Source organism: Artemia sp. Qi Xiang Cuo, chromosome 9, assembly GCF_049724085.1.
Source record: "Artemia sp. Qi Xiang Cuo chromosome 9, ASM4972408v1, whole genome shotgun sequence".
Classification (NCBI taxonomy): domain Eukaryota; kingdom Metazoa; phylum Arthropoda; class Branchiopoda; order Anostraca; family Artemiidae; genus Artemia; species Artemia sp. Qi Xiang Cuo.
Window position 1 is genome coordinate 57589943 of NC_142802.1, and position 25112 is coordinate 57615054.

Here is a 25112-nt window from a genome sequence, read left to right on the forward strand (position 1 = left end):
ATAGCCAAGATGAAGTTAATGTGAATAGTGACAGTTTAAGTGAAGTAGAGGTTAAGGAATTGAATATTGAAAGTGTTGTTAATTTGGCTGCCGGTGACAGCCTATTAAATGATGAGCAAAAAAATATAGATGATAATAGCTCATACTCTATGAAGAAAAATGACTATGTTTTGGATTCACAGCCAAATGAAGTCACTGTGGACTCCCCCGCTGCTTCTTTGATCCTTAATCCAGGAGGTAATTTTCCTCAAGAAAATATTACAGGAGAAATTAGCTACCAAAATATGCCTAATGAATCTCAAGCAGAAAGCAGTGCCAAAGATGAAGAGATGCCTTCTTTTAGTGAATGGAGTGAAAAAATGTTGCAAGCAGAAAAGGCTAAAAATGGAACAGCGAAGGCTCCGTCAGCACAGAGAAATGGAGTTAAAATGCGTTTAAGTAACTATGCATCTTTAAGTTGTGGGGCCAAGACAATTGCAGCTAATCCAGAAGCTGAAAATCTGAAAGCTATTTTAGATTCTTCATATGATGATTATATGTTGAGTCCGTGTTCGTCAAAGTCTTGGTTTGTGGTTGAGCTATGCCAAACAATTCAGCCACAAAAAATTGAAATTGCCAATTTTGAACTATTTTCTTCTGGTTTCAAAGACTTCCGGCTGCTCATTAGTGACCGCTATCCGACAAAAGAGTGGGTCATACTAGGATCATTCTCTGCACTTGACCAAAGACAAGAGCAAAGTTTTGATGTTGACAGTGAGCATTTTGGAAAATTTTTAAAGGTTGAAGTTCTTTCTCACTTTGGAAATGAGCACTACTGCCCTATCACATTGTTTCGTGTTTTTGGAACTAGTGAATTTGAAGTACTAGAAAAGGACCATAATGAAGACGAAGATTTTTCAACAGCAGAAGAAATGCTAGAGGATCTTACTGACAACAGAACACCATCCATATCTGTTAAAGATACTGTGATAAATATTGTCAAAATAGCAGTTGAGAAAGTTGCTGGAACAAAAGCGGCCAATCAATCAACTACAGAGGCTCCCTTATCCGGTGAAACTGTAAGTCCTGGAATGGAGTTAGCAACCCCTACCTATAATTGTGATTTGCAATCAGATTTTTTTTACTTTTACCTAAAATTATTCAAAAATACCCAAATTTGTAAAAGCTACGGATTTGATTCCTCTGGTGGAGTTTGTTGTGAGAGTAAAAGTGTCACATATACTTTGTACATTGCAACAATGCTTGGACCCAAAACTATGAAATGCTTTTGTGATTATTATTTACAGAGGATGACTAAGTCACCTGTTTTTATTTGCCCCTCAAATATTTCTAGTCCAAGAAAGGAGTTTGTTAATGTCAGTATTGATCCTATCCAATCTGAGGTGTTGCACCTGATAGATATACCTGACGCTAAGCCTATTAAAAGTTCTGAAGCGATTTTGGAGCAAGGATCTGAAAAGACTCCAAAAACTATTGAAAAACTACTTTCAGAAATTAATGATGTAACTATAGACGTTGTGAACTCTACAGAGAAGCCTCCTGCTGAAATTCAGTCAATATCTCAGCTGAAGATCAATGCTGAATCCAATGTCACAGTTGGTATTGCAGCACAGCAGAAAGAAACGGTTTTTGTTAGACTATCGAATAAGTTACGAACCCTAGAAAAAAATATGACATTGAGTGTGGAGTATTTGGAAAAGCTCAGTAAAGTCTATAAAAGAAAAGTTGAAGATTTACAAAAGGCTTTAAATCAGACTACCGGATTGATGACAGTTATGGGTGAACAACTGAATTTGCTTGAAGAGAAGTATAAAGGAGATATGGCAGCTGTAAAGAAAAACCAAGAAATGCTTCTAATGTCACTTAATACTTTATGGCTAGTAATCAAATTATCCATTCTAGTCTTGATTTTTATTATTTCAATTTTTTTCTGCAGAGTACGTAAGGGTTTGGGGCTGAAACTGGAAACTGAAGGAAAACAACAATCATTGGTTATTAGTTCAGGGCAAAATGGGAATGCTATAGATCGTCAAAAGTACAGCTCTTTAGCCAATTCGGCTAGTAATGGTCGTCGCGTTTTCTATGTTCCCTTATTCGAGAGCTCTGCAGAGAAAACAGCTGGATCAAAAACGGTAAGTATTGATGATCTTGGAAGCTGTGAAAAATCTTTGAGTGGTCGTGTATCTAGTCGTAGTTCACAGAAGAAAAGGCGAAATAGCAAATCATAGAAATGCTTGGAAGGGTGCCCAAAGGGAGAATGGACAGTTGTTGCTCTAGAAAAATTAAAGAAAAATTATGAAAATATCTCATAATCAAACAATAATTATTAGACGAAAGAAAAAAATGTTTCATGTTCATACTCTCCGCAAAATTTCTGTAGACTCACCCCCCCCCCCAACCATCTGGAAAAATCTTCGGCCACCCTTAAACGATTGTGTTTACTGTGTCACCCAGATCTTATAATATATTTATTCCCATACTGGATGTGTTATTTGTGATATTCTTATAATTGAAAGCTTTATTTATGTCTTCATGAAAGTAGATGTCAGCTGTTGCTGCAAATGAGTTTGCTGAAAAAGGTTGGTAAGAGATATATATGTTGATTGATTACTTTTCCTTAGTTGAATATTTTGGATTTTTATGAATAAATGTGGTCCTTTGAAGAGACTTCCTTCATATTTAACTTATATTTCAGATATGGTAGTATTTATAATCCACACAGACTGGAGGTATCTCCCTAAAGAGTTATATTGGTAATAACTTATATTCATTCATTTGCTTATCTTGGTCTTCTTTAATGGTTTAATTGTAATTTCGAGGTATATTGGGTTTGTTTTTTTCTTTATAGGATCATCATCTTTTAGTAAATTATTGGGATTTTCTATGTTTTGAAAATGGTACTCTAGCCAAAAAATCCTTTAATTAATCCTTAAAATCCTTAAAAAAGTAGTAAAAAGTAAAAAAATAAAATCTTTAAAAAAATCTAAAACTTAAATCTTTTAATCTTTATAAAAGTAGGACTTGATTTCTGTAGGACTGGGCTGATTTTTGAGGCGTGTTCCAAAAGAAGTTGTAATTAATGCTAGTTAGTTTTTTTACAATTTTTTTTTTGGTTCCAAAAAGTAAAATAAAAAAATGGTGTATTCTGGTTATTGTAAATGCAAGAAGGAACTACAGTGTTAATCCCTTTTACTAGTTCAGCCATAATTGATATTTTGCAGCGCAAAAATAGTAGAAAACCACTCTTCCTTGGGTAGTGATTTATTTTGTTACTTAGAAAGGGCACTAGATATTTTGGTTTAAATGAATCCTCGCCCAATATTCTACGACCACTGGTTTGAAGTGAACGCCCTTGAAAAAAAGAGACACCCGTGCTACGAAAGTAAAAATACAATTTTTCTTGTTTCTAAAGATAGGGGACTGTAAACACCTGACCAGGGTTTTAAGCAGTTGCGGTTTCAGTGCTATACTTTTTATTTCATTTTGGGCTCACTTTGTAAGAATTAAGCTTCTTCAAATTTTCAAAAATATTCTTCGAGGAATAACACATTATTGTTATGTAGATATCGGTATGAAAGTTATAATTTTTAAATTGGTGCTACGTGGGAAATATTTGTCACTAGACATTTTTTTTTTTTGAAAAGACCAGCTTTTTCAAAATTCAGCTACAGTGAGCTGTGTTTTGCTCTTGACTGGGTTGCAGATAATGCTGCAACCATGATTGTGGAAACAAGTGGCTGTATTTGGTGTTATCTCTGATTTGAGGATGAAGGTAATAACAAATAATTAATAATTATTAATGGTAATCGACCTCTGGTAATCATCTTTCAAACCTTTGGTTTGAAAGATGAGGAAGATATATGAATTTAGCCGCCAATTACTGGATTAGTAGCGATGCTAATTGCATCGTTTCCTGGGGTAATATATCATATTTTGTTCTTTGGTAGCCCAAAACGAATAAGCAAATTGGGAACTGCTCTTTTTTCTCTTATTATTTTGTTTTCTTGGAGATTTATTCTATGATTCTATTGATTTAGTCGATGGTCAAATATATTTGGAATCTCTTTATTTGCTTTTTATATGAACTGTCAGCCTGAGAATTAATTCCCTCAAGATATCTGTTAGACGAAGCACTGAAAGACGCTCTGTTTTTGTTGCCTTTCTCTCTTAGCTTTTTTATTTTCTTTTGGTTTTGGGATTTGAGTTTAGGTTTGATCGATTTTTATCGGATTGTATAGCCTACACATTTTGTTGTCTTGTTTTTTCTTTACTAACGGCAATCTCCAGGAATATGGCCGAAATATCGGATAATAGGTAGAAGATTTTCTTGTTTGATAAGGCAAGGAGGTGGGGAAGGTGTTACTTATTCGGTAAAAAATACCTTACTTTGTTTTATGTTACCAAAGTAAAGGCAACGGGGTTTTCGTGCTCATAGTTGACTTGCATTAATGAATTCAAAATGTCTCTTTAAAAAGTAGAATTTTTGCCCGTTTGACTGAATTTTTTTCTCTTTAACAGCCTCTATTTAGTAGGAAAATTTACCGCAAGACCGTATTCAGGGGTATTGAACCCCGTCCTAAATGTTTTTCCGACTCATAACCCCCCCCCCCCGCCATCCCCCCGAGAAAACCTTGCCGAAAAAAATCCTGGATAGCGCCTCACTTAAAAACCAGGCAAAAAATTTTGGTGATTGCATTTATGGATCTAGTTCTGAGGGTTCTATTAAAATTACCTAATGTAATTTTGACCCAATTTTTTATATGTCCCGCAGAAACGTTGTAGATCTCCCAATTCTGTAGAAACGTCGATATTTTTGTCTCGAAATAGAAGAAAAATTTTGGGAGTCAAAGTTAGAATCTTTCCTTTGAAAATTAAAGGAGACAAGAATCGTACCTTCGGTAATAAAAGGAGTTGGAGATCTACAGTTTATTAACTCTGCCACCCATGTTTCTTGTGGTACTTCTTTTATGCTTAGAAGGTTTTATTGCTGTCACGGGGTGACCCTGCTTTTCGTTTCTTTAAATAAAAGAAGAAAAATTGGGACAGTCATCTTAAGACTGATATAAAAGGCTTTTGACAGATGTTCAGTCGTAGACATATAAAAAGTTGAATTTCTGTCTGACAAGAGAGGGACGGTAAGATAGAAAATGTTTATTATCAGCTATGAAGGGGCTATTCGGAAAAAGCATAAATATTCGGGACAGAACGTTACCAAATCAATATTAACCCAGACAATATTTTTATCAAAATTTTCTTTTTTTTAACAGAAAACATACGACTGTTCAGCAATGGCACATAGCAGAAAGAAAAAAAGAGTGGAAGATCCAAGTATCAGTAGTTGTTACATTGAAGACGGTCTAAATATTTTCTGTTAGAAATCACTAAAATGAGAATGAAAATAGCGGATATAGAAGTGCACACCAGACTTGACCTTTTCGTTGTGTCATAAGATTTTCTGTGGAGGAAGTAGACAGCCACAAAAGTGTATTTTTCAAGTGCATTTGGTTTGGGGGGTGATTTGCACCTTCCCCCTTTGTGCAGGTAAGATGAGACAGAGATCTGAGACGTAGCAGGTTTTGTATGAAAGCCACTAACGTGATGATAAATACTCGAGTAAAATTAGGCGCACGAAAAAGAGTGACTTTAATCTAACTCATTTTCAGCATAATAATGATTGATGGTAATAAGCTTACCTAAGCTATGGATGTCCTTACAGATTTCAAGAAAGATACCAATATCATCATCATCAAAGCTGATAAAGGCAATTCGATAGTGATCCTCAATGAGATTGAGACAGCAAATCATTAACCTCCTGAATGATAACAAAGTATATGAAAAAGTTGATATTAATGCTATAAAGTTTGCTTATGACAATAGAAAAAAAACTTAGGATAATCTTAGTCTTACAAATAGGATTAATGATCAACTGTATAGGAAACTCCTTCCTGTCAGACCGGTCATTCCTAGATTTTATGGTGCACCCAAAATTCACAAACCAGATATACCCCATAGACCCATTGTTTCAACAGTAGGTTCAGCTACACGAAAGTTGGAAAGGTATTTGGCTGGTATTTTAAGATCCGTAACTCTCAGCAGCAAACACACAATAAGATTCACCAAAGAAGTAGTTGAAAGGCTAAAAAGTATCAACGTCCTGGAGAATACTACAATATGCAGTTTTGATGTTATATCTTTGTTTACCAGCATACCCTTGCCCCGACTTATACCTGCTTTACAATCAGCTTTAGAAAATGATGATTCCTGGAAGGAACCGACTAGCTTAGACACCACAGACATCATTATTCTCACGTCTTTAAACACCTGACATCCATAGCTTAGGTAAGCTTATTACCATCAATCATTATTAAAACTTGGAGTCTATAAGTTCATGGCTTGCTAAGACGGATTGCAGCGGTAGAAAGATCGGCAAATGGTGTAAGACTGGGAACGACCAGTACTCGTTCTTTTGCAAACTCTGCTTGAAAAATCTTGATTGCACAGCTGGGGTTGCTCAGCTAAACCAACATGTGCGATCTGCAGAACACAAAGCCGCAGTTACTGCTCAACTACATCCATTACAGCTTCACCTGACCGGACAATCTCGAGTTGATGAAACAACCAAGAATAAACCATAAGTTGGTACAAACATGTTTTCTGAGCGTGATACCGCTTATAAAGCTGAGTTAATATGGGCACTTCAGACTCGTACAGAGCTCCATGTCTGCTAACTCTTCAGACCATATTGTCGCAACCTTCCATGCGATGTTCCCCGGTAAGATCCCCAACGGAATGTCCATATGTACGAAGAAACTCACGTATCTGATCACCGATGCGCTGTATCCTTACTGTAAGCAAATGCTTGTGAAGGACATTCAGTCATATTTTGTACTAGAATATGACGAGACCACCAACAACGCTGGTATGAAAGAGTTACTGATACGTTTTCGGTATTGGTCCTCATACGGAAACGAAATCCAGAGCAGACATTTATGCACATGTTTTATGGGCCATGCGACAAGTGATGACAATCTGTGATGACAAAGGCAAGCCGAACCCATTCTTGTCAAACAGTTCATGGTAACGAACTGTAAGTAAGGAGTGACCCGGCTCCATAGTAACCGAAACTTTAAAAAACGGAATTCTGATACCAGTAGATACATCAAACGAATTGGATTTTTATGCTGATTTCAAATGTATAAGCTTCATCAAATTTAGTCTAATCCATCAAAAGTTACGAGTCTGAAAAAATTTGCATTATTTTCAAACAAGGGGGAAACACTCCCTAAAAGTGATATAATCTCAATAAAAATCAAATCATCACATTCAGGGTAACAGAAAATCCTACTGTAGATTTTTCAAGCTGCTATAGGAAGATTATGTCAGCCATTGAGCAGAATCAGCTGCCACTTGAAAAACTGATCACGCTTGGAAGTGACGAATCAAACGTCAACAAATGCGTTTGGAAAAAGTTCATGCCGAAAAAAAGAAAGTGACGGGAAAGGGGGTGTTGAACATTGATACTTGCAACATCCATATAATTCATAACGCTTTCTTGAAAGGTCTTCAGGTGTTCGGAGAAGAAAGTTCCGACTTTGTTATTCTTGTGCATTCATTTTTTGACGGCTGGCCATGCACGTTTTGAAGACTATCGAAAGTGCCAGAAGAAAGTAGGAGCGCCAGAGAACGATTTTATCCAGTATGTACCAAGCCACTGGCTGACGATTAGACGTGCCCTTTCTAGAATCATGCACCAGTAGCTGGCAATCCTCCAGTGCTTCCTGAACTTCGTGCCGAGAGAGAAAAAGTTAAAGAATCTTCTGTTCATTCTCAAATTTCTGAAGATTGTGGCTTATATCAAAAGTGTGACGATGAAGGCCCAACTCGAGTTTGTTCTAGCCTCAGCAGAACTGCTCATGAGTTTCACCCAAGTGTTCCAGAAAGAAGAGCCTCTCATTCATGTTCTTCATTCAGAGATCAAAAGACTAGTTGTGACGCTTTGCGGACGGGTCCTTACTCCAGATTTCGTGACCGAGACTGAAAATTTCTCACCAGAAATGTTGAGCCTTGCTGAAAAATTTGCAGAAAAGCCCATAGTTTCAGAAAATGTGGACCGAGCTTTCGGTTAGAAAGCAACACTGAAAGACAAGGTCATTTTCTAAGTCAATGTGCGAAAACATTTTATTGCGGGTATTCGCCATATTTTGAACATATGTTCTCTGGAAAAGGATGGTTTTCTAGAGGCTTTTCGCTGTTTGACTCCGATCAACATGAAGGATTCAAGGAGCATTGCAGACATAGCGATTGTGGCACGCGAGATTGCGATTGGAGTAAGCTTAGACGTCGCCCAAGCTGAGTGGCTGCTTTTGCGAACGGAAACTGGACCCCGTGAGGACATTACTCGGATCGATCATTCTTGGAGCCATTATTTTGGACTAGTGAATGAGCGCGGGGACAGCAAGTACCCGGAACTTACCAAGTTTATCAAAGCGGTGCTGACGTTGTCGCATGGCAGCGCAGATGTTGAGCGTGGGTTCTCGAGTTCTGGTAGGATTCTCGGTGAAGACCAGGCCTTGATGTCTAAACTCGCTCTGGATGCCAGACTCATGGTATATGGCACGTTGAGGCTTTATTGAGGAAACCTAGAACGGTTTGCTATTACAAAAGAGCTGTAAAATTTTGGACGTTCTGTACGGTCTTAATATCAAGAATATCTGGATGAAAAGAAAATAGAAAAGCTGTCCAAAAAGGAGAAAGCAGCTTTCGAAGAGGACAGCAAGTGGAAGTTGCAGGAGGTTCACGACAAAAAGAAAGAAATAGAAGACCTGGAAAGCAAAAGGAAAAAACTTAGAGCATCAGAGCAAGAAAAGAGAACAGTAGCAGAAACTCTACTTCAGGAAGCGACCGACAGAATGAAGAAGGCTGCCGAGTCCAAGAGTTCCATAGACATTGCCCTAGCTGTTTCTTTGCTCGAAGGAGCTGTGAAGTCCAGAACAAGTGAAAGAGAGCAGATGGTGGAATCTGCGAGAATGGAGCAGTCTCTTGCAAAGAGAAAAACTGACCTCATATCGAAATTGATGCCCAAGAAACAGCAAGAGTGATTTCAAATATTTTACCTGTATCAGTCAATCGTTGGCACAGTATGTGTATCTGATTTTTTATTGTTTTTTACTATTTGTACAGTTTGTATTTGAAAAAAATAAATAAATAAATAAATGCAACAACTTGGGAAATGACGAATTTATGTGACCAGGCATCCCACGCCATCTACCACAGATCTGATTCCGAAGACTTCCGAATCCTACATTTGGCCTATATTTGGGCCCAGGAAATCCTATAAAAATAGGACAGAGCCTATAATTTGAAACGAACCGACCTGTCCGAACCCTGCCCTTGAAAGGCTCCATGGCCAGGGATACAGGGGCGATAAAAAAAAATACACAATATACGCAGCAACCAAAAAAAAAGAGAACAATAGCCAAATAACATATAATATTAAAAAGAGACCATACCTGTGGCCTGAAAATCAAAGCGCAGAGAAGACAACCATACACCTTGAAATAAACACTCAGGGGACATCAACTTCTTAGAAGAAGAAGAAGAAGAAAAATAAATAAAATAAATAAAAAACGAAATGCTATTCAATTTCATTCAAAAAAATGTGCTCCTTAGGAATCTTCTTAAAAGCCCCAAATAAATGACATTTCTGTACTGAAGAAGGTAGGGAATTCCAGACCTGTTGACAAGCAATGAGAGGATTGAAATCCGATCACATAGTAGGGGTAAGAGGAATGCAGATATTAAATGAAGAGCGAAGGCTATATGGAGCTGAATTAGAAATAAACACGGGAGTTTTTTAAAAAGATTTTGGAAGATTGCCATGAAGCTGATGGAAGACAAAAGAAGCACAAAAAAAATTTAAATAGACTGTAGATTTAAGAGCGGTGTTGGTGAGGAGCGGTTGGTGTCCATAACCAAACGCCGTGCTTTATTATGAATGACAGAAAGTGACTACAGCATAAAAAAAAAGGTAGACATCCATACATTGGGACAATAGGAAACATGTGAATGGATGAGGCAGAAAAAAAGAAGCTTAAGAATAGGTCCAGAAAATGTGTGTCGGAGCCTACGTAGGATACAGAAACGCCGTGAGACTTTAACCCTAATCATGGCTATATGGTTTTTAAATGAAAGGTTCTCATCAAGCAGGATACCAAGAAACCGGACCACCAGTCTACACAAGGAGCCCTGTGACACCTGAAGTTGTGTAAGCTGAGGAAAAGCTATACCAATTCGAGATAAGATAAGAAAATCTGACTTACCAACATTCAAGGCCAAGTAATTAGCATCAAACCATGAAATAACTCTTGAATATTGCCACAAGGTTAGACTTGAAGTCACATTCCGTCTTCCCAAAAGTCCCAAGAGCGGTGCAATCAGCAAAAGCGACGAGAAAATATTCATTAGAAGTAGTATTAGAACACAAAGGAACATCAGGATGACACAGCTCGAAGCATGCCAGAGGCCTCGTGTTTTTAGCTGCCGAAACCAGATCATTAACATAAATCAGAAATAAAACTCAAATCAATTGAAATATGCCTGCTAGAAAGATAAGATACAAACCAAGAGAAGGCATTTGATCATATACCAATATGCGATAGTTTCCAAAGAAGAATCCGATGAGTCAAGGAATCAAAAGCTTTACGAACATCTAAAAATAAAGCTGCCGGTATATGACCAGAATCTATTGCCGAATGAGTGAAATTCAAGAGAGTTGTGCAAGCATGCTCTGTATAGTGATTCGCTCGGAATTTGAACTGGAAATCATGCACAAACTTTTTTTGCATTAAAAAAACTAAGAAGCCTGGACAGCATGACTTTTTAAAAATTTTTGCGAAAACAGATAAGAGAAAAAATGATCTATAATTAGCAGGATCACTCCGAGAACCACCTTTATACAGCACTATAACCTTAGTTCGCTTGAGAGATTCAGGGAAAATTCCTATCTCGAAAGACAGATTGACAAACTGTTTCCCATTTCTGAGTGCTATTAAATAAAAAACAATTTTTTTTCTACATCCAGCGTTTTCTAGAAAACTATTAATCTGGACAGTGTAGATCGCTACTACCGTTCGTGTTCCCCATTTCTGAGTGCTATTAAATAAAAAAGCAAGTTTTTTCAACTTAAAGTAAGGAGCAACATTAAAACTTAAAACGAACAGAAATTACTACGTATATGAAGGGGTTTGCCTCCTCCTCAACACCTCGCTCTTTACGCTAAAGTTTTTTTTAGTACTTTTACAAAAGCTTCTTATTGTTCTAAAGAATTGGGACAAAACTCAAACTTTAGTGTAAAGAGCAAAGTATTAAGGAGGATGCAGCCCCCTTTATCTACGTAATAATTTATCTTCGGTTTAGGTTTTAATATTGCTCCTTACTTTCAATTGAATAACTTGTTTTTTTACTTAATTTCTGATCGTTTTTGAAATAAAGCCCAGGAAATGTGGCCTCGCCTGCACGGAGAAATGTCCTCTCTACTGAAATATCCTCTAGACAATTTAATCCCGGTGAAAATATACCTTGGACAATTACCCTTAATAGTTCCACGCGGGAAATTGAGACTCAAAAGAGAAATCAAGACATATCAAAGAATTTTGTATAGGAATTCTTGCAAATTCCTCCAGTGTATCCCTGGAAACTTCATCCAATTTTCGGACAAGTTCATCCCGTTGAAACTTCCCTCCCCATGTAAAGCTCCTAGGGGAAAAAAAAACAACAGGAAATTTCCTTTTTTCGAAAATCAGACAAATTGTCTCAGGCTCTTAACCGTTAATGGGTAACACTAAACTTAATGAAACTTTTATATTTGAAATAATCATAATAAGTCGATTCTTTTGATGTATATATTGGTATCAAAATTCCGTTTTTTGAGTTTCGGTTACTATTGGGCCGGGTCGCTCCTTGCTTACAGTTTGTTACCACGAACTATTTCGAAGTTACTTTTTCGAAGTTCGTGGTTAGTTTTTTTGATACAATTGGTATTTTGATACCAATAGATACATTAAAAGAATTGGAGTTTTTTGCTGATTTCAAATATATACGTTTCATCAAGTTTAGTCTTACCCATCAAAAAAATTGCACCCTCTTAAATAAAATTTTATTCTGAAAGTAGAAAATTTTCAAAAATTGTAAAATTATGCAAGAAGGTTCTTGCAAGAAAAAATCATTCATAAAAAGATAACCAATGAAACGTTCCACAGTGCGCAACATTAATATTCTAGAATTTTTGCATGTGTAAGAAACGTCATGGTTTGTGGTGTACTCAAGTTTTGCGTGGAAAATGCAATTTGTGAGCTATTGAAGCATCTTTAAATAATTGATGGCATGCATTTTGATGAACAGTCTAAAGAAGGATCTTCTTCTATATACTGCTCGTCCCCCAATATCTTCACAAGGTGTTGTATCACAGTATTTTTCTTTAAAGATGGACTAGCTCTCGGGTTGGTTCTGTAAGCCCTGTGAAAGTTTTGTTGACCTTAACCTTCATTAATGAGAACCAAACTTTTGTATGTGACTATGCTTATCTTGATACATTTAGTAGTATGATACGAAATGAAGATAGGGGCATTAATTTCAGAATAAAACTTTGTTAGAAACAATAATACCGGGTATACATAAATCAATGGTTAAGTTTCGGTCTTTTAAAGAATACATTACACACAGGAAATGTCTTTCTTAGTTTTGAATAGTATAGAATGAACCACAGGAAAACAGGCACCGAATAAGTGTGTTGCATTATCAAGCATATGATGATTTAGTTTTTATTGAAAATTGCATTTTATTATAATATTTCAGTTATTGTGGGCTTGAGTTTGCTCTTGTTTCGTTAATTAGAAAAGCGTGTATATATAGTAATTTCTTTAAAATGAGCCATTCAAAAGCTATGCATGATGTTCCAGTGCCCCGCTACCAGCGGATAAAAAAAACACAACAGTGCCCCCAATGAAAAAAAAAAAAAAAAAAAAAAAAAAAATCCTTGTTTGTCAAGCCAATAGGATTTTCTTGTTGCTCAAGCTAAGGGACTTTGAGCTTCCTGTAAATGGTTTTTGGCCATGGCAATTTCAGTGGTGTACTTTTGTTTCGATCTGACGTCATTCTTATGGTTTCGGGCGATTTTTTCGGTTACTGTGTTCATCCTTTACTAGGTTCTAGCTACCATTTACAATTATGATATGCAGGCGCTCTGAAAAAAATGACGGGCAGAACAGCAATCAAGACGAGATAACCAAGACTACCCTCTTCATAGTTACGGTACCCCCGTAAATAGAACTCTAAATTTAACCACTTGATGATTATTTTTCGCCTAAAATCTAACTTGAAATTATTAATTGGCTGCAGCGATTACCGCATTATCCTGTGTTATTTGTATCAAATTTCAGATTCAAAGCAAATTATTATTGTCTCTTGAACGGTTTTATGAATATTGTATAAAACTAATTCGATATATTTGGATAATAATTTTATCCAAATAATTAGCTGGATCCTCGCCACGTGAAGTGAAGTATGCTTTAAAGAAAATATCGACGTTTTTATTGCAGAATATGCTCAGTAAAAAACGAAAATATACCACTGCATTCAATTATCCTTAATTGAATTAAGAATTTAAGTTTTCGTTTGAAATCACTGGAAAATATTAGGTGAAACTATTTTAACAAATGTGCAATTTTTATTAAAATAAAATAATTATTTTCGACTGTTTTTTTTTTATGAATTTGGCCCGTGGAATTTTGTCCCTTTTCCTGTGACCCATGCAAGTATGTTATATGTGAATGGTCTGCTACCTCCCGTGACAACATCAGAAATGTTGAGTCGCATCAGAAGACACCAGTCACGGAGCAATTGTCTTTCCAATTTTTCTTTTAATGAAGATACTAAAGAATGTTTGTTTTTTTTTCGGGGGGGGGGGTGGGAGGGGTTTGCGGGAAGATAAAAAACAAAGGTATTTCTTGGAATGGGGCATGTAGCAATAATTTTGGGTACTGTTGTATTAGCTGGGAGAACCACGAGAAGTGAAGTTTGGTTAATGCTAATGAAATAAAACAAAATACGATGAAAATATAATAGTTTAGAAACAAATTTCTGCTATATATTTGCACATTGGGGGTGTGGGGGTGGGGGTAAGGCATAGCATATATTAAATATGTAACCTAGTCTAACCTAGGTACCTTTCCCCCCCTAAACCAAAAAAAACTAAAGTTTAAATATTGTAAACGCAGTGAGAAAGTACTGTTTGCAATGCTCGGCATAAAAATTCTCCGTTGAAAGAACCTGTTCGAATAGTTTCTTTTATCATCTTCGCTATACAATATCTCACGGGTCTCCCAGCTAATAGAACAGTACCTAATTTTGGCTTAGTACCTAATTATTGACCTAATTTAGGCATAGCATATATTAAATATGTAACCTAGCCTAACCTAGGTACCTTTTCCCCCTAAACCCCAAAAAACTAAAGTTTAAATATTGTAAACGCAGTGAGAAAGTACTGTTTGCAATGCTCGGCATAGGAATTCTCCGTTGAAAGAACCTGTTCGACTAGTTTCTTTTATCATCTTCGCTATACAATATCTCACGGGTCTCCCAGCTAATAGAACAGTACCTAATTTTGGCTTATTATTTTTTTTCGCAAAAATACAAAGATAAATGTATTGTTAAAAAATTTAGGGGGCACTGTCTTCCAAAACTGATGCCTCTTCGTCGATCTTCAGTTCATTGCCCGCGTTTCATCATAAGTAGGTTTTGAAACTTATTATACTCAAGTCATTTGCTCTTCACAATGTGGTCAAATTTCACATCACCCGATTGTAAAGCCTGAAGAACACACACGGCTGTTCCAGCTGTTAAAGGATTAATTGTTCAGTGGGTTCGATTACCTATCCTCGCCTTTCTGTAGTTCTAGGATCGACTTGGACTAGTGTTCGAGAATATTTGGTTCTTTGCAAATGGTGATTTATTGCTCTTGTTCTTCTGCAAAGCTGAGTAACTATATTGCGGTGTTTAGCGTCGAAAATTTGTCTTATTTATTTCCTTTTTGTGTTTTTATGTTTCAAGAACGGCGAGGAGTTACCCTACGCCATTTCATAGTTGAGTAATGTGTCTCACATAGAAATACTTGAAGCTAAGTTATACAGTATAATGATTGGTCCAGATATACCATATCTGAATCATGAACAAGCCCTTACTCTGATTATTTCTTCTTTGTCCGAACTGCGGTTGCTAATATTTTATATATTATCGTTTGTATGACTCAGTCATCTGCATTACCATGACGTCATCTGCGATTCCCCTGGTGATCCCTGTCGGTTTCTTTCTCTGATATCGATTCTCGCTTCTCCGGCGTCAAAAGCCATCTCGACGCCGAGAGATGGGTCTGCCTCTGCTAAGAAATCGATAACTTCTAATTGGCATGTGAGAGTTCAGGAGTGTCGTTTCTTAGTTACTCTAGTTTGCTGGTAGTGTTCACTTATCTAGGAGTATGAACATATCATTTGGTAAGATACGGCGCTGTTATACAGTGGCGAAATTAAAAGCAGTCCTACTTTGGTAAACTTCAAGCGTCAGGTGTTGAGGGTTACTATTTGTTCCGTATCAGGAGTCGGACTCTTTTTTTTTATCAATTTTAATAATTCAATTTTAATGAAGTTTTATAATTTTAAAAAATTAAAAAACAATGAAAGTAAAGAACGACATTGAAACTAAAACCAACAGAAATTATCCTATATATTAGGAAAACTGCAACCCCTTCAACAGCTGCACTTCACGCTAAAGTTTGACTACGAAAAGAACTAGCCCAGAAGGATAATAAATATAGGCAGTTTATTACTGCAAGTAATTTGTTAGCGATTGTGTTTTAAAACTTTTGAGCTGAAAAATAATGTATAATTTAGAGCAAATGCGAATAAATACACCCTTTTATTCTTGGAGTGATGTGATATTACTAATTAAAACTTCTATAAGAGCTGCTGTTCTCAGAACTGAGAAAAATGGTCACACTTAAGTGTAAAGAGCATTGAGCGTTGAAAAGGCGGCGCCCTCTCATATGTGATAATTTATTTTTAAATAATCTCCGTCTGTTTTCAATTTTAGCTTCGATCTCTACTTTCATTTAAAAAATATCGTTTGCTTTGTTTTTGTTCGTTTTTAACATTATATGCACGGTAATCTAAACATTAGGGCTACCACACCCTTAGCTCCTCGCTCTTTATACTAGAATTATAATTTTTTTTTGACAATGCTGAATAAAGGCAATGAGAATAAAGGCTCATTTTAGTGAGTTTGGTTTCTACATATTAGGTAAGAAGTTTGCATACGGTTAATTCCGCTTTTTTCACAGTGATTCGATATTTACAAACTAATATTCTTCATGTAAAAACCGCTTTTGCTATAAGATTTAACTTGTGATCGTTTAACGAATAAAGCCGGAAAATCTGGCTCCCCATCCACGGAGAATTCTCTCCCCACGGAAAATTCCTCCATGGAAAGTTCCTCCCGCGTAAAATACCCCCCTCTCCCTAAGATTCCTCCCGGACAATTACATCCTCGTTGAAAGTTTTCCCCAGAGAATTTCTTGCGGACAATTTCGCCAGAAACATTCTCCTTGGCTAACTTTCATTTGAAAAAAGACTTTAATTAATGATGAAACTTGTTGGATCTTATATATTTGGAATCAGCATAAAAAGACAATTCTTTTGATGTACCTATTGAAATTAAAATTTTATTTTTTATAGTTTTGGTTAATATTGAACCGAGTCGCTCCTTACTTATTGTTCGTTACTATTATCTGTTTGACTACTTCTAAATGAAACATTAAATAAAAGTAATACCATTAGACTCTTTATTTTATGCCCTTTTCCAAATATCGTAGTCGTTTTTCTGGCGATGCATCCCCCCATCTGATGGTCCCACATATAGTTCCAGTGATATTTTTCGCCGTTAATTTAATCTAGTGAAACGTCATAGGTTTTTGCAGTCTCGACTAGACTTTCGCCCGTGATTGATTGCAATATTTACCAAAATACTATTTGTGGTAAACAATGAAAGGAAACATGGTAATTTGATTAATAGAAACATGTTGCATTATAGAAAGTAAGAATTTCATTGTTTTAGTGTTTAAGTCATATACTCCTAGAGCTATATTCGGGACTATCAAGGAAACTAATGGTACTACTTTTATTTTATTAGATTGTTTCCTTTAGTAGTGGTCAACCGCTGAAGTGATACCGTTCTCTATAGACTGCATTTATTTCTGGAAACAAATGCGTCACCGCCGGTCAGTATATCTTCTGAAACTGAGAGGCTGTAAAACTAGCTTTTCGATTTTTCTAAACCGAATGGCAATCTCGGTTTTGATTGGTCGATAGTATTTTGGCTATATTTGGGCCCGAATTTTTCTTTCGTGGTAGAAAAAGGTATAAATCGACACTTTTCTGTCGCGTGTGAGATGTATGGGTATCATAACTGGCATCAGTCTTCAAACAAGACGCTCCCGTGAAGATCTGGTGTTAGGTGGTAGCTGAGTGGTACGGACTGTCCCACTCCTACTTCCATGGCTTATTGTTCAACTCTTTTTCGAATCTTGATTTGAAGAATGCAGTAGCGGGTGCAGCCACCATTTCCTCTTGCAGGCTGCTCCAGTTATCGACAATGTGCTTAGTATAAAAGTTTTGACATGTTTTAGTCTCCACCACTTTCTTGGCTAGCTTATGTGAGCGTCCTTTATTATAGTATTGACCTGCACGATAAGTGAGGAGGGTGTTGTTTGGTTGGTTGTTAAATTTGTAGTTCTGCATCATGTCACATCGGCGTCGTCTGAAGGCAAGTGCTGAGAGTTCTAGGTGCTCCAGTCTCTTGTTATGCGGCTTACTCTCTAGATTTGTAATGCATTTGGTGGTGCGTCCTTAAACTCTATCAATGAGTCTGGTGTCATGCTTGTAGGTGGGGGAGGTCAAACATGCACCAAGTCCCAAAAAAGCATAATGATAGCCATGCAAAGTCTCGGACAGACTGTGCAGGAACGGCTGGTAGTTCCACGTTTCAGCAAGCCAAAAATTGAGGCAGCTGTTCGTTAACAAGTACTACTAGGTCTCTTCCTCCATGGCTGGTTTGAAGTTGAATATCAGACTACTAGCTCGGGTTACTTATGGTATACTGGTGGTGAGGGTTGTTACCGCCGAAATGGAGGACAATGCACTTACTGATATTGAACTCGAGCAACTATTCAACGGTCGACGGCTGGATTATCTGGTGGCCTAACTGCGGGCTTTGTTTTTCAGTCAGTCCTAAAGGCTAAGAGTCCGATGGTATTGGTGAATTCCTTTGTCATTGCACCTACTTCGTGTTTGCCTTTATAAAAGAAAATATTGAGCACCTTTTTTTTTGAAATTGTGGGAGCATGTAGAGAAGGGGGGATGGATCATGTAATTGGAAGTATTTTGTTGGCTTTTTCCCCGGGAAAAAATTCATGTTGATGCCCAAGCTTGAATTGTATTTTTTTTTCAATTCAGTACTGCGAATAAGTTCGAGTTTTAGATACTTTAGGAACCTTCTTTTTACGTTCAGATCAATAGTGACTATTTTAAGCTTGCTCTATTTTGGATGCGAATCTACTAATTGTGCACACTTGCAAATGCACACCTATTAAACAACAAGACCGCTTAATTTTAAGCTTGATGGGTGCAAACATGGGCGACCATAAGCTGATTTTTTTTGGAGGGGGGGGGCTTACCTGATCTAATCGGCCTTCCAATGCTGTATAATGGAAATCTCAAAACAAAAATGTAAATATATAAGGCAGTGTCATTCAGCCAGGGGGCTCGAGTCCCCCTGCCCCCATATGGGCGCTCATGGGTGCAAATGACACTTTTTTCCATTCTTTTATTTAAAATCGGTGCTGATAGGACTTAGCATTACTTGACAATTGTGCCCGAACTGCACTATAGTCAAGCTTGCAGATTAAACCAAATATACATACGAATACACTGCCAATAATTTATCCCGTTCGCAATTTTTAAGTCACGCAGCGTTCAACTCTTGAGTCGTGAAGCGTTCAATTATTATTGTGAAGTCAAAGTGAAAATTTAGGCATATTTTTTTTTAAATTAGACCAGATGGAAACTGGAAACACCAGTTTTCCCATCTATAGGAAGAATCTGGCAAAAGATACAAAAACATGACATCACTTGGGAGTAAATTAGTCTTGATATATGTTTTCAAAGCAATTTTTCAGTAGTTTCAATGGAGGGGGGGGGGTCAAGAATACCACGATTTGTTGCCCCCCATATTTATAAAAAATATATTTTTGGTATTTTCGGCGAAAAATTTTTTCGGCACTCTTATTGAAAAATTGAAAAAAAACTAAATCTCTCTCTAGATTTTGAAAGATTCATTTTCACCCTCCTAATTTCTTGCCGTTAAAATTTTCCTCCTCTGTAATTCAAGTATAAAAGTGACTTTAAAATAAAGTAAAAGTACATATCATCATTAAACTTGTAGTATTTACCAACAGATGTAACTATGGTGTACCTTGGGCATCATTAAGTAAAACTTCTCTCTAATGAAATTAACCAGGCAACTTTTTATCAATGGTGTCTAAAGGCTGTAACAAGACTTTTGACAATTTTTTTTTCTACTTTCTGTTTAAGAAGAAAGAACAGACTTTTGTCATTTTTACTCTGTTAAATTTTGTCTGATTGTGAATATTGGTTAGTATTTACTCAAAGATTAGCGCATATATGATTTGGGCATCTAATTGGGCATGTTTTCTTTTGCTAAACCTGTATAGATGAATATTTTGGAGCTACACTATTGCCCCCATCCTAAATTCTGCTGGATTTGCTTAACTACTCTTCTTTTATTGATTAAAAACTACAAAAGCTGCTTTTCTGGTTAACATGAATTATTTTTCAGCTTGCTTACTCATTTTAGCCCCCCCCCCAACAAAATTGGTGAATAGGCATTTTACATTGCGGGGTTTCGGAAGAGTTTGAAGAAACACAAATTGCACGTTACTGAAAGCTTTCTACCCCTTGATAGATATCGATTATTTAATCCTTGCTTAACATTTTTTCAGGGTTACGTGGCACGCGATACTTTTCTTGAGCTTGATCAAATGTGCAATATAAAATCTTATGTTTTATTCATGTTTCCTACAACTTGGCCTTGTATGTTCTAATACATACGGTAATACCTTCTATTTTATGTGTTGTAAATTTAAACCTCTTCATCTTTTGTACTTGTAATGCAGGACGTTATATCGTTTTTATTCTGGTTATTTCAGGTAATGCGTTGTTTGGAATGTGTATGAACGGTAAATGTGCAAAACGCGTGTGGCAGATCATTCTTGTCTGCCGTCACATGTTTTTTTTTCAGGCATTTAGTTTTCATTCCAAAGAAATTAAGCTTTTCAACGGATTGTTTCATTAGCTATTGCAACTGCTTAGCCGACGCGAGGGGGGGGAATTGCTTGGGTCTTAAGGGGCGCACACTCCTCTTCAGGAGATGTCGACCATAATATTGAAATCTCAATGTCAAGCCCGTAACATTTTACATATTTTCAACGGAATACCTTAAATTAGTTATCCTTTTCCTAGACCTGTAACAAGCCTGTAACATTTTACAGGTTTTTAGCCTACAAAGAAAAAAGGAATTTTGCTCCTTTTTTATCTTTTAGAAAAGCTCAAATAATACAACAAGGAAAAGCTTTGATTAGAAATAAAAATGTGATAAATATGCGGCTTATCCATTACGAAGTTTTATTAACTGACAAAACACAATTAAGAATAGAAACTACAAAAAAATAGAATCTCAGGTATGAGACTCCGGAAGCTTGTGCTATTTAGTTTCGTCTATTACTACTAACAGTTTCCACGTAAAGTTTCATATACGAAGAAAACAGTAATGGAAAAAAATGGTCATACCGGTTCACAAAAAAAAAAGAAAAAAAATAGTGTACCTAACAAATTTCAAAAGCATTTGAAGTGCAGTGTCATGTATTGATGTATATGTAAAGACACCCTGTTTACCAGCTCTCTTTTGTTTACAGGAATATATTTCGTTTCATATCAAGATGCATTGTATTATCTGCTTTGAAGAGACACAGGCATGGTTGAGCAAAGGAAAGGTTTAAAAATTTCACTCACAGACTCTGAATTTGAAGACGCTATTGAACAACTTTTCCCTCGTTGTAAGCCAAAAATAGCGAATAGTGTTAATTTAAGGGGATCTAACATTCCCCCTACTGCTGGTGATTTTGTGCAATCAGGACCAAGACAACTGCATGACAAAACCTGTCAGCACTACCAAGAGTCTGCAGCATCGCCTTTAGAAGCTAGACGTATTGCAAGGAAAATGAGGCCGAAGTCGTCTAGACCCCGAATAGATAGAAGATTTATTGATAGACACAGACGTGCAAATAGACTCACACGACTGAAAGATCTTCAGGTCATCAATTCCCCCAATGAACGATATCATCGTCCTCTTTCCTGGGATGGCTCAGAGAGTGTTGATTCTGTAGAATTTCAGAAGTTTTCCCCTAATGATGATAGATTCCCTTCTCGTGCGAGGAATCATGCGTGTGGAACTGTGATATATGATGATATTAGTGAGAATAAATTTAGAGAAACTGATAGTGATGATGAAAGTGAATGTCAGCCATATGCTCGACGATTCAATCGAAGATCTCTTGGGTTATTGAAGAGTTTTTCTTCCGAAGAGATTTCATCACTCAGTGAAAGTGGTGGTTTGACTAGTCAAACTCAGAGTGAAGCAGCTACTCCTGTTCACAATAAAAATTCAAACGATAAACAAAAAATAGTTCAGTATGATAAGTCACCTCGTAGGTATGGTGCTAGAACTGAGACTAATGGGATTACAGCTGAGGATACGAGTAGTCCTGAATACCTCACAAATGGACGGGCCTATGAAACTAGTCCTGAATATATCACAGTCAAAAATTTCAAGCCTGGCTTCGCCAAAAGGATAGAGTCTACTAGTAACCCAACGAAAATTAATACTAATATTGTAGATCTCAATGATTTTGAACAACCTGAAGAGGTTATGCAGATACAAAATAAAGCTGATGGATCTTATAGCTTGTTTCAGTTTTCAACGAGCTATCCTCAGGAAAATCTAAGTCCTTGCGAGCTATTGGAAGATCCATCCCTTGTAACATGCGAGGACGAGTTCGTTGAAAAAGATGCTAAGAATCGACTAGGAAATTCATATGTTGCTAGGAGGCTTGCAGAGCCTGTTTTAGAAGAACAGGCCGAATCAATCAGCCTCAGTGAAGAACCCTATGTATGTGATGTTGAAAACAATCCACCTCAACCTCAACTAAAAATCACCAAAGAACGCGATTTACCAGTTAGACAAATGTATCCATATCCCGATTCATCTGATTTTGAATCTGAAGTTGAAGTAGAAAGCGATTCAGATCGATTTCTTGAAAGAAAATTATCAATTGAAGTCAATGACAAAAAGCCAGTTGATACTTCGGAAATTACTATGAATAACACTGGTACCAATTCTCAAACTAAAAGACAAACTCTCCAGAGAAAAGAAGAACAACCACAACTAGATCCATTAATCAATCGACAGATGCAGGCTATAGAAGAGACATTGCTAAGAACCTCGATCTTCGATTCTTCTGCCAGAGCTCAGAGTGAGCCAATCAAACCTGACCCAAAACCCTCATTAGCCACATTACGTGCTATGTCACAGCCACCATCTGAGCCTGTAGCATTATCACCGACAATTACTATGACAGCTTTGCCTGTTCAAAATTGTGGATCTATGCCTTCTACTTATATTGGCCCCCCTGCCACAATAAGGCCAACAAAGCCGAGTTTTCTACCACCGATTGCAAATGGACAGCTTCGTGCAAGCTTCAATCCTTTCAATACCCAACTAGGGCAAGGTGTCCCGATTTTCCCCCCTGCTTTGCAAGCTGACCCTCGTGCTGTTTCTGTTAAGCCAGATTATACAAAACAAGTTGAACAGTTCTTGAAGAGTCAAAGCTTGGCCAAAGATCTTGATAATCAGCCTAGTTTGATTCAGGATGAGAATTTAATTGGTGAGATTTGTAAAATATTTTCTTGTCAATAATTGTCTTTATTTCAGTTTGGAATCCATCCCGCCTTTAAAAAAAGTAAACAATAAAAAGTATGCTTTTAGTCCGCTCGGACTTCTTCTTCCGGTGGAATCAGAGAAACTCGTTTTCAAGAGCAACTGCAAAATGAAAAAAAAATCTTCAAGGCTAAAGATAGTTTCTTCTACTGTTATGACTTGTTGCCATGGGGATATTTGTACGCCTTACAATCGAGATTTTTGTAAAAGCCTAGTAAATTCCTCGAAACTGAACAAATATTATCAGATCGTATCATCACACCAAGAGAATGGCATATGCCCCCTTCTAAGTACAATTCTGATATCTTTATTTCATTGTCTAGGATCATACTAGATGCTTGAACACACCCCTCTCCCCCAGTATCCGGAGATCCCACAAGAATTTTCAAAACGTCTGATAGCGAACTAATGTGTGAATATCTAAGCAGAAAGTGATATTTTGTAAAGAGCGGAAACAACCCCCCTTATTTTAATGAATTTTGAATTGAATATTTTTAACTTTGTTTTAGCCTTTGTTCATTTGAGTCAATAAAATACATTTGTAATTTTTTAAATGAAGCGCTAAATACATCCTTCAAAAAATTAATTCACATTTGACAATCCTAGTTTAAAATTATAACTTTGAAAATATAACAAATTAATTCAATTTGGCTTAAAAATTTGAAAGTGTTTAATTGGATGGTTGTATTTAATGAAAGTGTTTTGATTAACGGTTGGTTAATCATTATTTACGGTCTTTTGTTTTGTTAAAAAAAAGGGATCCGTTTTAAAGAAGACGCACCGAGAGCAAATTGCTTTGAACAGAGTGAAAACTACTGTTTTAAAGGATCCCTAAACCTTTTGGATCAAAACCAGGGGTTTGGAGTCGGTTATAAGTTATAACGGACTCCGACTCCAGACATTTTCAATATACAGACTCCATCTTCGACTCCATTTAGCAAAAATTTACTAAAACTCCGACTCCACATCCCATTTTTAAAGCTCATTTAACTAGATTTTTAAGTTATAACCGACTCCAACTCCGAATCCAGACATTTTCAGTATAACGACTCCATCTTCGACTCCGTTTAGCAAAATTTACTAAAACTCCGACTCCAGACATTTTCAGTATACCGACTCAGACTCACAGTCCTTGACACAGAGTTTTGACACAGTCCTGGTCAAAACTAAATTTCCAGAGTTTAAAACTAAATTCCCTGATTTTGTTTATATTTTAGGCATCTTTTGCTATAAAAAAAAAAAAAAAAAAAAAAAAAAAAAAATGTCGCAGTTATTTCTGTTTACAGCTATGTTTATGGATTGTATAAAGTCAACAATACTGTAGCAAAAAACATCCCTCTGATTTTCTTGGTTTATCTTTTTTTAGGGCGGCTATCCTCAGCGCCTTCCGGACGAATCATAAATATCTTAGTTTCATCTTTTGTGAGCCAAATTATGATTTTTGTGACAAAAATGAGACTCACCTTTTTCTCCTCGCAGAGCTTAAATGTGTTTAGAAAACAATAATTTTATTTTCCGAAGCACTTGCGATTTTAAAATTTACTTTTCGAAACATTCTTTAACGTTACAATTGCGTAAATGGTTGGTTAAGTGAATGGAACAGAATGTTTTTCAGGGACCTATTGTACGTTTAATTGTAATCTACTCTTTTTTTTATATTTTTGGGAACAGGCCCATTTGGTCTTCATCCCCACAGTTTGTCCTTCCCAACTATTATCCTAGAAACAACAGTTTTTCGAGTCAATTACCTCGAAGTAGCTCGCTTATAAATAAATTAAACAGCTATGCAAATCAGGGTATTACTTTCCATCGCGTATCTCTACTTAGACCTTTATCCTTAACATCTTTCAACTTTGAACAGGGTTGAAGTATGAGAAGAATTTGTCTTCTCATACTTTCTGGCAGCTCTACTCTACGATTTATTATTATTATTTTTT

The 25112-nt window shown here is 36.6% G+C and overlaps 2 protein-coding genes across 8 annotated transcripts in view; both read left to right on the forward strand.

The window, feature by feature from the left end:
* LOC148948868 (uncharacterized) overlaps positions 1-2663 on the forward strand; it is a 5238-nt gene extending 2575 nt beyond the window's left edge. The window contains exon 2 of the mRNA XM_089095041.1: positions 5-2663. Within this exon, the coding sequence (XP_088951167.1) occupies positions 5-2228 (2224 nt within the window). The 3' untranslated portion in view covers positions 2229-2663. The remainder of the gene's footprint in view (positions 1-4) is intronic.
* LOC148948866 (uncharacterized) overlaps positions 1-25112 on the forward strand; it is a 289113-nt gene that overhangs the window by 43116 nt on the left and 220885 nt on the right. For 6 of the 7 annotated variants that reach the window (XM_089094766.1, XM_089094770.1, XM_089094772.1 and 3 more), the window contains exon 2: positions 21095-23122. In XM_089094766.1, coding sequence (XP_088950892.1) covers positions 21154-23122 — 1969 coding nt within the window. In that variant the 5' untranslated portion in view covers positions 21095-21153. Of the gene's footprint in view, positions 1-15511; positions 15546-21094; positions 23123-25112 lie in introns of those variants that run through there. The other variant, XM_089094768.1, reaches the window with a different exon arrangement.